The sequence below is a fragment of the Physeter macrocephalus genome, chromosome 16, assembly GCF_002837175.3.
Source record: "Physeter macrocephalus isolate SW-GA chromosome 16, ASM283717v5, whole genome shotgun sequence".
Lineage (NCBI taxonomy): Eukaryota > Metazoa > Chordata > Mammalia > Artiodactyla > Physeteridae > Physeter > Physeter macrocephalus.
The window spans coordinates 20,095,811-20,112,110 of NC_041229.1; the positions used below are offsets into that span (position 1 = coordinate 20,095,811).

The window sequence follows — 16,300 nt, forward strand, 5'->3', positions numbered from 1 at the left end:
CTGATGGGTGAGATTGTGTTCCTGTCTTACTGGTTGTTTGGCCTGAGGCTTCCATCACTGGAGTTTGTAGGCTGTTGGGTAGAGGTGGGTCTGGTGCCAAGAATGAGGACCTCCGGGAGACCTCATTCCTATGAATATTCCCTGGTGTCTGAGATTCTCTGTTAATCCAGTGGTTTGGACTCAGAGCTCCCACTGCAGGAGCTCAGGCCCGACCCCTGTCTCATGCACCAAGATCCCAGGAGCCATGCAGGGTGGCAAGAAAAAAGAAAAATAGGAGCAGAACAATAACAAAGAGTAAAAAATAAAATCAGATTAGAAAACTAACAGATATGTTACAAAGAAAAAAATAAAAATATAGATGAAACAAGAACTGGAAGGTAAAACAGAACCGTAATAGTAAAAAAGAGGAGAAAAGGAAAAACAAGCCTTGGCTGTGGAGGGTGGGGCTTAGGCAGGGGCGGGGGTTAGGCAGTGGGCAGGGCCTTTGCTTAGGACCACAGGGTGGAAAAGGCCCTGAGGGGCTGGGGGTGGGGCTTAGGCTCATCTCAGCAGGAGGGGCCCAGGAGTGCCTCTGGCTTTCGAGGGCGGAGGGTCAGGTCCAGGACCCCAGCAGGCTCACTGGGCCCAAGTGGGCGGGGGAAACACCAGCCAGCCACGTTTCCCCCTGATCCTCCCATCCCAGAGGGCCCCTCCCTGTTGGCCTCTCTTCTTCTTCTCCCCATCCCTCCCTCCTGTGCCCCTAGGATCCACATGGTAGAGGGAGCCCCAGAAAGCAGGGGAGTAGACCTGGAATCCCAGTAGGCTTCCCGGGGCCAAGTGGGTGGGGGAAACACCCATCGCGCCTCCCCTGCTCCTCGTATCTTGGAGGACCCCTCCCCGTCAGCCTCTCCATTGCCACCCCACCCCCTGCCTCCCTCCTGTGCCCCTAGGATCAGCTCTCCCAGAGGGGGCCTCGGAGGGCAGGTTACCCAGCCTGGGAGCCCGGCAGGCTTTCTGGGGCCAAGTGGGCAGGGGAAACGCCCGCTGGGCCTCCCCTGATCCTCTGGTCCTGGAGGGGTCCCCCCATCATCTGCCTCCCCTCCTTTTCCCCCTGCCCATGCCCCTAGGAACCATGAGGCTGGAGGGGACCCCAGAGAATGGAGGGCCAGGCCTGGGAGCCCAGCAGTCTTCCCAGGCCTGGGTGAGCGGGGAAATGCCCTCTGCACCTCCCTGGATCCTCCAGTTCTCGAGGGCCCCTCCTGCCAGCTTCTCCTCTTCTCCCCAACCTCCCTCCTACACCCCTAGGACCAACGTGGCCTGGAGGGGGCCTCGGAGGGTGAAGGACCCGGCCTGGGAGCCCCACAGGCTTCCCGGGCCCAATTGGGCAGGAAAATGTCTTGGAGGATCAGGACCCCTCCAGGTGTGAGAACCCCTCCCCACTCCCAGCCACCCTTCAGGGGCGCCAGTCCTGTCCAGCCTCCACTGTTCCTCTGCTCTCACTCCCCCTACGTCCTACCTGGTCGCTGAGGGATTCTTCCTGTCTCCTTAGGCGTTCAGGTCCCCCACTAGCGTCTGGCAGGCGCCCTAGTTGTGGGGAGACGTGAACTCCACGTCCTCCCCCACTGCCATCTTGATCGGAAGCCTCTAATTTTTTAAATAAAATTTTTTTTCAGCTTTATTGAGGTATACTTGACAAATAACATTGTGTAAGTTTAAGGTATACAATGTGATCATTTGATATATGTATATATTGTGAAATGATTACCACAATAAGTTAGTTAACGCATCCATCACCTCATGTAGTTACCATTTTTTTGTGGTGAGAACATTTAAGGTCTACTGTCTTAGGTCATTTCAAGTATGCAACACTGTATTGTTAACTGTAGTCACCATGCTGTACATTAGATCCCTAAAACTTAGTCATCTATAACTGAAATTTCACCAATATCCTCCATTTCCCCCAGTCCCTCGCAACCCCCATTCTACTTTGTTTCTATGGGTTCAACATCAGGGGTGCAGATATTGCTTCATGGTAGTGATTTCATTTCTTTCAGATATATACCAAAAGTGGGATTGCTGGATGATATGGTAGTTCTATTTTTGATTTTTTTGAGGAACCTCCATACTGTTTTCCATAATGGCTATGCGAGTTCCCGTTCCTACCAACAGTACAAGGGTTCTCTTTTCTCCACATATTCGCCATTGCTTGTTATCTCTTGTCTTTTTGATGATAGCCATTCTGTCAGGTATGAGGTGATAATCTCATTGTGGTTTTGTTTTGCATTTCCCTGGTGATGGGTGATATTGAGCACCTTTTTGTGTACCTGTTGGCCATTTGTATGTCTTCTTTGGAAAAGGGTCTATTCAGGTCCTTTGCCCATTTTAAATCATATTATTTGGCTTTTTGCTGTTGAGTTGTATGAGTGCCTTATAAATTTTGGGTATTAACCCCTTATCAGATATATGGTTTCCAAATACTTTTTCTCTTTCCATAGGTTGCCTTTTTATTTTGGGCTCCTTTTTTAACCACTGTATTTCTTCTCTATTAGAGAATCTGCCCTTGATCATACTTAACCATTTTCTGCTGGAGACCTTTGTCCTTGTGTATTTTAGTTGTTCAGTAACTGATTCCTAGGAAAAAAGAAGGTTCAGCAGCTGCTTCTCAGGAAGCATGAAAAGAGGTTACATTTTTAAAAATGGATTAGTATTTCAATTAATATGATTTTGCCTTAGTATCTTTCTAAACACCTTAAAGGAAATTTGCATATGGATGGTGTGATGAGTGAAGCCTAAAGCTAACTGGTGTAGTTGGGTATTAATTAGTTACTACCCACATCTCTGGTAGACCATGTATCCAGCACCAGAGCTAGATCATCAGACCTGTAGTATGCCTAGCCAGAAAAGGCCAGGCTGAGGTCAAGTATTGAAATATCATACTCAGAGCTCCCTCACCAAAGGAGGTCTAGGCATGAGACCATGAATCTTACCCCTTGCTGGTTCTATTTGATTACAGAGGCATGGCGCTGGCAAAGCTTTTAAAAACTTGTTTCATGTTTTTAAAATCCTTGGGAGCTACAGAGTGGGTGTTCAGACCAAAAAGGCTGCTTCCTGGAGTGTTTATGCAAAGGGTCATTTTTAGAGAGTTATGAGGAATGGAATTGGGTCTGACGTCAATTCTCAGTGTGCTTTCTCTCCCCGGAGGAATAGCCCATATGTAGAGACAGATGTGAGACTGAAGTCTCTTTTACATATAAATAATGCTGGGAGAGAATGAGAACATTACTGTGAGTTTGAGGTTGGGGAAGAACAGAGTTTACTGTAAGCCAGAGATGACCAAGTTGTTTTTATATGCATTTTTTCAAACATTCAATTTTGTATAACCCATAAACCTAAATGGGCACAAAACATAAATGTACAGTAAATTAATAATAATTAATAATAATAGAACAAATACCTGTGTAATCATCCCAGGTCAAATACTAGGACATTACCAGCACCCAGAAGCTCCCCCAACAATTCCTTTTGATCACTACCCAGTTCCCCCTTCAGGAGTCTCCTGACTTTTATGGTAATAATTTCCTTGCTTTTCTCTTTAGATTTACCCCTTTTATATGCATTCCTAAACAACATAAATTAGTTTTGCCTATTTTTGAACTTCATATACATGGAATCATATTGCATTTTTATGTGTCTTGATCCTTTTACTTAATGTTTTGTTTGTAATTACACATTGTTGAATATAGCTGTAATTTGTTCTCTTTTATTACAGTAGAGTATTTCATTGTATGACTATATTATTTTACTTTTGATAGTTGTTTGGTTCTTTCCAGTCTGGGCCAGCTGTAAATAATGCCACTTTGAACATTCTTTTTTTAAAAATAAATTTATTTATTTATTTATTTTTGGCTGCATTTGGTCGTCGTTGCTGCACATGGGCTTTTTGTAGTTGCGGCGAGCAGGGGCTACTCTTCGTTGTGGTGTGCAGGCTTCTCATTGCGGTGGCTTCTCTTGTTGAGGAGCATGGGCTCTAGGTGCGCAGGCTTCAGTAGCTGTGGCACGCGGGCTCAGCAGTTGTGGCTTGCGGGCTCTAGAGTGTAGGCTTAGTAGTTGTGGCTCACAGGCTTAGCTGCTCTGCGGCATATGGGATCTTCCCAGACCAGGAATCAAACCCATGTCCCCTGCATTGGCATGCGGATTGTTAACCACTGCGACACCAGGGAAGTCCCCACTTTGAACATTCTTGAACTTGTCTTTTGGTGCATGCATTCCCGTTGGATATACATTACCCTGAACCATGTGAAATTACCTTTTTTTTCTCCTGCGCCGTGCAACTTGTGAATTCTTAGTTCCCTGACCAGGGATCAAACCTGTGCCCCCCTGCAGTGGAAGCGCAGAGTCCTAACCACTGGACTGCCAGGGAAGTCCCTGAAAGTACCATTTTTGTGGATCAGTCACATATTAATGATTCCGTGTGGTTCAATGTAATACCTAGGAGTAGAATTGTTGGATCGTAAGAATTGCGTATGTTCAATTTTAGTAGATTCTGCCAAATAGTTTTCTAAAAATCTTGTACCAACTTAATCTCCCACCAGCAATGTATAAGAATTGTTCCACATTCTGGCCTACATTTGGTATTGCAATTTTTCATTGTAATTTTGATTTGCATTTCCTTGGTTACTCATGAGGTTGAGTACTGTTTCATTTGTTTTTGGCTGTTTAGATTTCTTCTTATGAAGTACCTATTCAAGTAATTTGCCTATTTTTCTGTTGAATGGTCCATTTTTATCTTACTGATCAGCAGGTGTTCTTTATATATTCTAGATATGAATACTTGATTGTTAATGTGTCGCATGTATCTTCTTCCATTCTGTGGATCATCTCTTTACTCCCTTATTGGTGTCTTTGATGAACGGATATTCCCGATTTTAATGTAGTCAAATTTATTCATCATTTCTTTTATAGTTAATACTTTTTGTGTTTGTCTAAAATAACTTTTGCCATACATAAGATTTTGATGATAGTCTGCCATATCATCTTCCAAGAGCTTTGTTTTTCACATTTAGTTCTATAATCCATCTGAAGTTGATTTTTTTTAGTTATCAATTTTTTTATTGAAGTATAGTTGATTTACAACGTTGTATTAATTTCTGCTATACAGCAAAGTGACTCAGTTATATATATATAGAGAGATAGATATATACACACATATTCTTCTTTATATTTTTTTCCACTATGGTTTACCATAGGATATTGAATATAATTCTTTGTGCTATACAGTAGGACCTTGTTGTTTATTCATTGTGTACAGAGGTCCAATTTCATTTTTACCCCAATGGATATCCAGTTGTTCCAGCATCAATTAGTGAAGAGAGATACTCTCACCACTGCTCTGAGGTGTCACTTCTGTCATAGATCAGGGTCCATATGTGCCTGTATCTCTTCCAGGCTCTGTGCTATTCAGTGGTCTGTTCTATTTCTGCAGTAATACCTCATTGTCTTAATTACTATAACTTTATAGTAAGTAAGTCCCCACCTTGTTCTTTTCTAAGAGTGCCTTGGCTCTCCTTGTCCTTTTGCATTTCCATATACATTTTAGACTCAGCATGTCAAGTTTCATCAAAAAAGTCTGTTGGCATTTTTATTGAGATTGCATTTAATCTATCAATTTATTTAGAATTTACATCTTTATAATAATGAGTCTTAAATCTAGAAATAAGGTTTATCTCTCCATTTAATAAGGTCTACTTTATTGTTTATCAACAATTTTTTTGAGGTAAAATTCTTCATTTCAACAATATTTTATCATCAAATTTACCATTTTAATCATTTTTAGGTATACACTTCAGTTGCGTTAAGAACAGTCACACTGTTGTGCAACCATCACCTCTCTCTATCTCCAGAACTTTTTCAGTGGCTTTCAGTACATTCATAATGTTACACAACCACCAGCACTATCTAATTTCAGAGCATTTCATCATCCCCCACACCCCCCCCAAAAAAACCCATATGCATTAAGTTGTCACTCCTCCAGTGCTTAGCAACCACTAATCTGCTTTCTGTCTTCATGGATTTGCCTCTACTGGACATTTCATGTAAGTGGAGTCACACAAAATATGGTCTTTTGTGTCTCATTTCTTTCGCTCGGCATAATGTTTTCAAGCCTCATCTTTGCTGTAGTATGTACCCTTTTTAAGATTGAATAATATTCCATTGCATGTATATACCACATTTTGATTATATGAATATACCACATTATAAATTCATCAGTTGATAGACACTAGTCAATAAAATTCTATAATTCTTTATAGAGGACTTGCCCATATTTCATTAGATTTATTCCAAGACACAGGTTTTCAAATCCTTTTAAATGGTATTTTTATAATGTAATTTGAAAATACATAATTTTTAAAAATGTAATTTACTATGTTGTTTACCGCTGTTATATAGGAACATATGATGTTAATTTTACATTCTATAAATAGTTTAAAGTTTGATAAACTCTCTTAATCCCAAAAATTTATGTTGATTCTTTTGGATTTTAATATATATCAGTCATATCATTGTGATGAATGAAGGACTTTTGTTTGCTTCTTTTCATTTCTTCTGCCATTTGTTTCTTCCTCGTATCTTACCCTGCTGACTAGAACCTCTAGTACAGTGTTGAACTGAGTGATGATAATAAGCAGCCTTGACTTATTCCTGATTCCAAAGGAAAAGCTTTCAACCCTTCACTGTTAAATACTAGATTTGCTATATTGCTATTCATATTTCAAATGATTTTTATCTTAGCTGAAACCTGGCATTCTAGGACAAATCATTTTTGGTTTTAATTTTTAAGAAACATTTAAATGAGCTCCTGAGAGTACTTCCCCTCTGATTCGCTCATTTTTGGCAGTCTCGATGTATGACTTTGGAAGTCACACTGACCTGAGTCCAAATATGGCTCTACTATAAACTCATGTGATTTTGGTTAGGATTATAAATCCTTTTAGGGCAAGAACTGCATGCTATTTATTTAATTCTGTATCATTAGCTTTAATTTATTAATGCCTAGTACATTGTAGGGGCTTAATATAGATCTTGAAAAAAATGAAGTTATATAATTTGTCTCTGAGTCTTGGCTTCCTCATTTATAAAATAGGAATTAATAATCCCCTATAGGCCTTTATATAATGACTTAAAATAATAATATGCGTAACATAGTTGCATGTAAAAAATGCAACTTTCCTTTGAGATTTACTTTTCTTTAGCTGACTACATTAGTAATTAAGAGGGTTCTGGGACCCAATTTCTAATATTGAATGTTGGGGGGTTCTCCACAGTAATAGCAATTCTCAGACACCATCTGGGTGTCTTACAACTCAACACAATTCTTACACTGTCTACTCAGAGATACCATCAGATTCCACAGGTTGAGGGCTCAGTCCTACAAGACTACCCCCTTCTCCTGCCTACTTCAGATGCCAATCTCAAGCCCAGGTTGTTACCTGTTTCTGACTGCCTGGCTACAGATTGGAGCCATGACCCCCTCCTTGAACTTTAGGTGCTGGTTGTAAGTCCAGGTTGTTCCCTATACTTCTGACTGGATATAAAGCAGAGGTTCCCCTGACCCTCTCCTTGTGTTTGATTAATTTTCTAGAGTGGCAAACACAGAGAAATATTTTACTTATTAGATTATTAGTTTATTATAAAAGGATATAATTCAGGAACAGCCAGATGGAAGAGATGAATAGGGCAACGTATGGGGGAAGAGTGAGGATCTTCATGCCCTTTCCAGGTGCAGCACTCTTCCCGAATCTCCATATGTTCACCAACCTGGAAGCTTTCCAAACTTGTCCTTTTAGGGTTTTATGGAGGCTTCATTACACGGGCATGATTGATTAAGTCATTGGCCAATCTCCAGCCCCTCCCCCCTCCCCCAGTGACTGAAAGGTCCAACCTTCTTTTCACATGGTTAGTTCAACTGGTGACCAGCACCCCCTCCCATCTTTACAGGATTTCCGAAAGTCACCTCATTAACATAAGCTCAGTTGCGGTTGCAAGGGGCTTGTTATGAATAACAAGACACCGCTTTCACCATTAGGGCTTTGAAGGGATTTCAGGAACTGAGGACAGGAGACTGAATATTATAACAAAAGATGCTCCCATTGCTCTTATCGCTTAGGAAATTACAAGGGTTTGGGGTGCTCTGAACCAGAAACCTTGGAAGAAGACCAAAAAAAAAAATTTATTATAAATCACAATATCATAGTAATGATTTCCATCTTTGGGTTTTTATTTAATCTCATAGAAACTTGTGTACTGTATTTTTTGGGACTATCATTGATTTACAATATTGTGCTAGTTTCAGGTGCACAGCAAAGTGAACTTTGGCTGGGTGAGTGCATGTCTCGCCCCTGCCCTCAGGAGCCTAAATAACACCCCAACACCAGCACTCTTAGCTGAGTGAAGAGAGCACTGGTAACATTTTCCGAGGACATAGATGTTTGTGCTTCTAAAACCCTGCGGGAATTCTTAGGATTACAATTGATGTTTCTTACCCTGAAAGGACCTTTGCAATTACTGATGAAGAGTTGGCCTTTCTCTGTTGCAGATTGACATCAATAAATGCCATTATTTAGTGGATTTGGACACCATGAGAGAAACACCCCGGGAGCCAAAATATTCATCCAATAGAGAAGAATGGATCAACTTGGCCTACAGACCATTCCTTGATGCATCTAGGTATGTGGCTTTAGTCCTAAGAAATGTCCTAAGATTAGTAAGGGCAAAAATTGGAATCTGGGATTGAATAACTTCCAGTCCTGGGCTAACTCTAGTAGCCATTTAATTTTATTTTTATTTGGGCCCAAACATCTTCTATTCTTGTCCAGTTCCCTGAGAAATCTAAAAGTGCTCTTCTTTTCTAGGTATCAGAGTGCAAAGTATATTCTGGTATCATTCAAATAACAGAATCTAAACAGATAGATCCACTGAAGAAAACACAAATAAGTGTTTGACATTGATTATTTTTGGTAATCAACTTCAGCTTTCTTAACCAAGAGTTTTCTAATATTGTTAGGAAGATTGACTGTGTTCTTTAAGGAGCTAGAAGTTCATATCCATTATTTTTGGGCTCAAATCTCAGTGAGAGATGGGGCCAGGCCTTACTAGATCTTAAGTAGTGAGACCAAATAGACCAGGGCTTGGCTGGCTCTTCAGAAAGGCCTCAGAATTCATGATAAGAGGTTGAGTCAGGATATCCAGGTGAAGGAGTGGGGGAGAATTAGAAAGGTGTAGGTTGTCTGTGGGCAGAGGTCCAGGTAGACAGACAGTTGAAGTTAAGGAGGTCCAGGGAGGCCTGGTGGGCAGAGTCCAGGATCCAAGAGATCAGGCAGAAACAAAAACATAGAGGACCAGGTCTTGAGAGGCAGGTTTGGGACTCAGAAACAGGGAAGAAAATATATTCAGGAAGAGGGAGTGATTAGAACCTACAGATAAATCAAGTCAGTTTGATTAATATAACAACTGTTCATTGGATTTGGCAGCTGATAAAAGCAAGTTTAGTGGAATGGTGGGAGCATAGGGACTTGAGAGATTAGAGGGGTCAAAGCAAAACTAGCAGGGAGGAAGGAGGCAAGACAGCGGAGTAGAAGGACGTGAGCTTACGCCTTCTTATGGAAACACCAAAATCACAACTAACTGCTGAACAACCACTGACAAAAAAACACTGGAACCTACCAAAAAAGATAGCCTACATCCAAAGACACAGAAGAAGCCACAGCGAGATGGTAGGAGGGGCGCAATCGCAATAAAATCAAATCCCATATACGCCGGGTGGGCGACCCACAAACTGGAAAATAATTACACCACAGAAGTTCTCCCACAGGAGTGAAAGTTCTGAGCCCCACGCTGGGCTCCCCAGTCTCGGGGTCTGGCAACAGGAGGAGGAGCCCCCAGGTCTGACTTTGAAGGCCACTGGTGTTTGACCACAGGAATTCCACAGGACTGGTGGAAACAGAAACTTCAGTCTTGGAGGGCACACACAGGGTGTTGTGTACACCAGGACCCAGGGAAAAAAGTGGTGACTTCATAAGAGACTGGGCCGGACTTACCTGCTGGGGTTGGAGGGTCCCCTGCAGAGGCAGGGGGCGTCTGTGGCTCACTGTGGGGACAGGGACAGTGGCAGCAGCGGCTCTGAAAAGTGCTCATTGGCATGGGCCTTCTAGGAGGCTGCCATTTTCTCACCAAGACCTGACCCCACCCAACAGCCTGTAGGCTCCTGAGTGCTAGGATGCCTCAGGCCAAACAACCAACAGGGTGGGAACACAGCTTCACCCATTAGCAGACAGGCTGCTTAAAGTCTTTTTTATTTTAAAGATTTTTTTTTTGATGTGGACCATTTATAAAGTCTTTATTGAATTTGTTACAATACTGCTTCTGCTTTATGTTTTTTGGTTTTGGGCCCCGAGCCATGTGGGATCTTAGCTCCCTGGCCAGGGATTGAACCTGCACCCCCTGCATTAGAAAGCGAAGTCTTAACCACTGGACCGCCAGGGAAGTCCCTTAAAGTCTTCCTGAATAAATAGCTGCCCGAAAATAAACACACCTCCCAGACATGGCCCTGCCCACCAGAGGGACAAGACCCAGCACTACGCACCCAGTCCCTCCCACCAGGACGACTGCACAAGCCTCTTAGACAGCCTCATCCACCAGGGGGCAGACAGTGGCAGCAAGAAGAAATACAGTGCTGCAGCCTGCGGAACAGAAACCACAATCACAGAAAGTTAGACAAAATGAGATGGCAGAGGAATATATCCCAGATGAAGGAACAAGATAAAACCCTAGAAGAACAACTAAGTAAAGCGGAGATAGGCAATCTGCCTGAAAAAGGATTCAGGGTAATCATAGTAAAGATGATCCAAGATCTTGGAAAAAGAATGGAGGCACAGATTGAGAAGATACAAGAAATGTTTAACAAAGACCTAGAAGAACTAAAGAACAAACAAACAGAGATGAACAATACAATAATTGAAATGAAAAATAACACTAGAAGGAATCAGTGGCAGAGTAGCTGAGGCAGAAGAATGGATAAGTGACCTGGAAGACAGAATGGTGGAAATCACTGCTGTGGAACAGAACAAAGAAAAAAGACTGAAAAGAAATGAAGACAGTCTAAGAGACCTCTGGGACAACATTAAATGCACCAGCATTCGCATTATAGGGGTCCCAGAAGGAGAAGAGAAAAAGAAAGGGTCTGAGAAAATATTTAAAGAGATAATAGCTGAAAACTTTCCTAAGATGGGAAAGGAAACAATCATCCAAGTCCAGGAAGTGCAGAGAGTCCCAGGCAGGATAAACCCAAGGAGGAACACACTGAGACACATATTAATCAAACTGACAAAAATTAAAGGCAAAGAAAAAATATTAAAAGCAACAAGGGAAAAGCAACAGATAATGCACAGGGGAACTCCCATAAGGTTATCAGCTGATTTCTCAGCAGAAACTCTGCAGGCCAGAAGGGAGTGGCACGATATGTTTAAAGTGATGAAAGGGAAGAACCTACAATCAAGAATACTCTTCCCAGCAAGGCTCTCACTCAGATTCAGTGGAGAAATCAAAAACTTTATAGACAAGCAAAAGCTAAGAGAATTTAGCACCACCAGACCAGCTTTACAACAAATGCTAGAGGAACTTCTCTAGGCGGAAAACAAAGGCCACAACTAGAAACAAGAAAATTACAAATGGAAAAGCTTACCGGTAAAGGCAAACATAGAGTAAAGTTAAGAAATCATCTGCACACAAATATATCAAACCCAGCAGTTGTGACAAGAGCACATATACAAGATATTGGAAGTGCATTTGATATTAAAAGACCAGCAACTTAAAACAATACACTGCTATATCAAAACCTCATGGTAACCACAAACCAAAAATGTACAATGGATACACATACAAAAAAGAAAAAGGAATCCAAACACAACAATAAAGTTAGTCATCAAATCAGAAGAGAAGAGAACAAAAGAGGAAGGGAAGAAAAAAAGACCTACAAAAACAAATCCAAACAATTAACAAAATGGCAATAAGAACATACATATCAATAATTACCTTAAATGTGAATGGATTAAATGCTCCAACCAAAAGACACAGACTGGCTGAATGGATACAAAAACAAGACCTGTATGTCTGCTGTCTACAGGAGACCTACTTCAAATCAAGGGACACATACCAAAAGTGAGAGGATGGAAAAATGTATTCCATGCAAATGGAAATCAAAGGAAAGCTGGAGTAACAATATTCATGTCAGACAAAGAACACTACATAATGATTAAGGGATCAGTCCAAAAAGAAGATATAACAATTGTAACTATATATGCTCCCAACATAGGAGTACCTCAATATAGAAGGCAAATGCTAACAACATTAAAGGGAGAAATCGGCAGTAACACAATAATAGTGGGGGACTTTAACACCCTACTTTCATCAATGGACCAGATGGATTTAATTAATATTTATAGAGCATCCATCCAAAAGCAGCAGATGACACATTCTTTTCAAGTGCACATGGAACATTCTCCAGGATTGATCACATGCTGGGCCACAGAGCGAGCCTTGGTAAATTTAAGAAAATTAAAATCATATCAAGCATCTTTTCTGACCAAACGCTATGAGATTAGAAATCAATGACAAGAAAAAAACTGTAAGAAAACATGAACACTTGGAAGCTTAACAATATACAGCCAATACAACAGCCAATGGATCACTGAAGAAATCAAAGAGGAAATCAAAAAATACCTAGATACAAATGAAAACGAAAGCACGACGATCCAAAAACCTATGGCACGTAGCAAAAGCAGTTCTAAGAGGGAAGTTTATAGCAATACAGTTTTACCTCAGGAAACAAGAAAAATCTCAAACAACGAAATCTTACAACCTAAAGCAACTAGAGAAAGAAGAACAAACAAAACCCAAAGTTAGTAGAAGGAAAGAAATCATAAAGGTAAGAGCAGAAATAAATGAAATAGAGACAAAGAAAACAATAGAAAAGGTCAGTGATTGATCATGGCCTTAAGTGGGTAAGGAGGGAGCGGGGAGGGCCCTGAGGGAGTGGAAGACCATGACAGGTGGTAGCATCATGGCCTGATAGTCAAAAAATTGTCAGAATCAGGGCGGTAGTAGGAGAGAGCTTGAAATTCTCTTTCAAGCAGCAGTGAAGGTATGAAGTTCTCTGCATCACACATATTCTTTGGGGCCTGACTTGTAGTTTGATATAGTATTTGGGGGGCAGATCACTATTGTGCCTTCATTTTTGAGTTAAGAAAACCATGATGACGTGAGATCTGGGCCTGAAAATATCTCCAGCCCTGGAGGGTCAGTAGATCCCAAACAACCTTCCTGTTAACAAAGGGAAACTTAGTGGTTGACAAATACTGACCAGCAGTACCTCCTTGGTCACAGGATAAACTCTGTTTATAGCAAATGGGGCAAGGGAGTATTTTTTTTTTTTAAAGAAGATGTTGGGGGTAGGAGTTTATTAATTTATTTTTTACTTATTTTTGCTGTGTTGGGTCTTCGTTTCTGTGCGAGGGCTTTCTCTAGTTGTGGCAAGCGGGGGCCACTCTTCATCGTGGTGCGCGGGCCTCTCACCATCGCGGCCTCTCTTGTTGCGGAGCACAGGCTCCAGGCGTGCGGGCTTGAACCCGTGTCCCCTGCATTAGCAGGCAGATTCTCAACCACTGCGCCACCAGGGAAGCCCCAAGGGAGTATTTTTGAGGCGAATTTTTTTTCCTTTTGGTTTTGAAGGATTGAAGTGAGAAAGGTTCCTCATCTTCCCATTTCCCCTTTTGGTAGCACACAGGCACAGCAGCTGGTAGACATGAACTGAGAGCCCATTCAGGGCAAAGAAGCCTGATGCTTGTATGCTTCTCACTGGAGAACTGGAAATCTTTTGAGGGAAGAGCAGAAGGTGTTGGTCACCTTCCCATCTGCCTTGTGGTGAGCAGAGAGTGACCAGAGGTGACCACACAGTCACACAGTGATGTGCTTGAGCTTCACTCCTCCAGGGCCCTCTGTGTTCAGCACTCTCCTCAGCCAGAGGGAGCAGCAGACACAGTGGGAGACCATGAAATACGAGGGCCTTTCCCAGGGATGCTACCCACTGCTCCTCACTGAACATCCTGCTTCCCTAACAAGCTAGATTTTAAGGGCGGCAATAGAGCATGACTGGCTCAGTTTGATAAACGTTTGTTGAACATCTTCTACGTGTAAGACTATGTAGACTGTGCAGGCGGGATGGCTGCCCTAGGAGTTTATAGTTTACCTGGGGAGGTACACCGTAGTTCAGGGAGGTGCTGTTGGGGCATCAGAGGGAGGGGTTAGTTCCAGGAGGCTATGGTGAGAGGGACTAAGGAAGACTCCAAGAGGAGATGACATCTGACGGTCACACTGGTGCTAGTATGGGAGGTGGATGAAGGGAAGGGAACGTTGGAGGCATGGAGACAAGTTGGGAGGCTATTCTGCTTGACTAGATGAGAGGTGACGAGGGAGTGAACTCAGCTGCAAAGGATGGATGGACTCAGGAGGCACATTTCTGCAGAGAAAGACCAGGCCAGAGTTTAGATCCCAGAAGCCTGCAACTTTCCCCAGTGACCTGTATCAAGCTTTTAAATTTTTTCCTTTGCTGTTTTAGTAGTGCTGTACTAATCATTTTATTGTTTGCTTTCTCTGTCTGGGTTGGTCCCTAACCAGAAGCTTTCACAAGTTGAGCAGCACTTGCTAGAGAGACGAGACCCTAAGCTTATCTCATTGTACGTCCTCTTCTCTTGTACGTCCTGTTCTCCTGTGCGTCCCTGGTGCAGCTTCATTTCGCGTTTGCCCGCTGAGCACACCTCTAGTGTAGGTGGAGGGAAGGAGAAGGTTATTGGGGAATGCCTTTACAGGTTTTTAATTTCCCATAAATTGTACTAATTTCCCCTAAACTGGCATTCTTTTCATGACCAAATGCTGAGAAAAAAAAGAAATCAGTTGATTTAAGAACTGAAAAGGTACAGTTACTTGAAGGTATGCAAAGTATAGTGAAAAGAGCATGGGGTCAGAAGACATGTGCATTTAATCCTGGTTACTTGCTGGTTGTTCTTCTCTATTCCCAAATTTCCATATCAGTAAAACTGAGATAATATTTTACATACTTTATGGGAAAACAGAGATAATAATATTTTACATACTTTATGGGAATGTTGTAAGGATTAAATGAGAGCTGAAATATGAAAGTCTTTTTAAATTCTAAAGTATTATATAAATGTCAGGCCTTTCAGTTAATCAGCAGGCTGCCTGAAGTTCCAAAGTTATCCTGATTTTCTTTACATTTCTCTTCCTCAGCATTTCCTAGTATATACTGACCTAACTGCAAAAACAGCAGGATCCTACAGCCCCATCTGCCACAGCGATTTGTAACTGTCAGCACTGTGGCATCTCCTGTTGCTGACTTCGGGCCAGTCAAGTTGGATTGTACTGTCGGAGGCTGTGTGCCTCAGAGATACCACTCTGAGGTGGTGCATATGAAAGACTCTTGGGAGCTTGACCCTGGAATGCCTTTGAGCCTATTGAATGGGGCTGTTAATGTTTCCTCTGTCTTCTTGAACCAATGGTTTTTGTACTTTAGCTATTTATATAACAAGGAGAAAGAATGGTACTATCCACATGTAATAGTCAGTCGTGTCTTAGACCCTAGATCAGGTGGGGCTGCAGGCCTACCTATTTATTACCTAGCTCTTCCTGAGGAAAGGAGGTTTTCATAAGCCTGTGACATACCACCACATGATCTTTTTAGAAATGTAAGCAGGTTAGTTTCTCAAATGTTGAAGCCCCTAAAATTTTTTGCCAGGTTTTTTTTCACTTTATTGTGTTAATTAAATTAATTTTTATTGGAGTATAGTGGATTTACAATGTTGTGTTACTTTCTGCTGTACAGCAAAGTGAATCAGTTATATCCACTCTTTTTTAGATTCTATTGCGCCTCCCTCCCACCTTGCCTTTCCCACCCCTCTAAGGTGGTCACAGAGCACCGAGCTGATCTCCCTGTGCTATGCAGCTGCTTCCTACTAGCACCCTGAGGAAACCATAATCCAAAAACAGATATATACCACAGTGTTCATTGCAGCACTATTTACAGTAGCCAGGACATGGGAGCAACCCTAAGTGTCCATCGACAGATGAATGGATAAAGAAGATGTGGCATTTTTTCACTTTATTGTGTTAATTAAATTAATTTTTATTGGAGTATAGTTGATTTACAATGTTGTGTTACTTTCTGCTGTACAGCAAAGTGAATCAGTTATATCCA

At 41.9% G+C, this 16,300-nt stretch overlaps 1 protein-coding gene across 7 annotated transcripts in view; it reads left to right on the forward strand.

Annotated features, from left to right (window-relative positions):
* The window catches only part of ALG9 (ALG9 alpha-1,2-mannosyltransferase), a 98,254-nt gene that overhangs the window by 64,570 nt on the left and 17,384 nt on the right, over nt 1-16,300 (forward strand). For all 7 annotated transcript variants that reach the window (XM_024131260.3, XM_024131256.3, XM_024131257.3 and 4 more), the window contains one exon: nt 8,573-8,703. In XM_024131260.3, the coding sequence (XP_023987028.1) occupies nt 8,573-8,703 (131 nt within the window). The remainder of the gene's footprint in view (nt 1-8,572; nt 8,704-16,300) is intronic.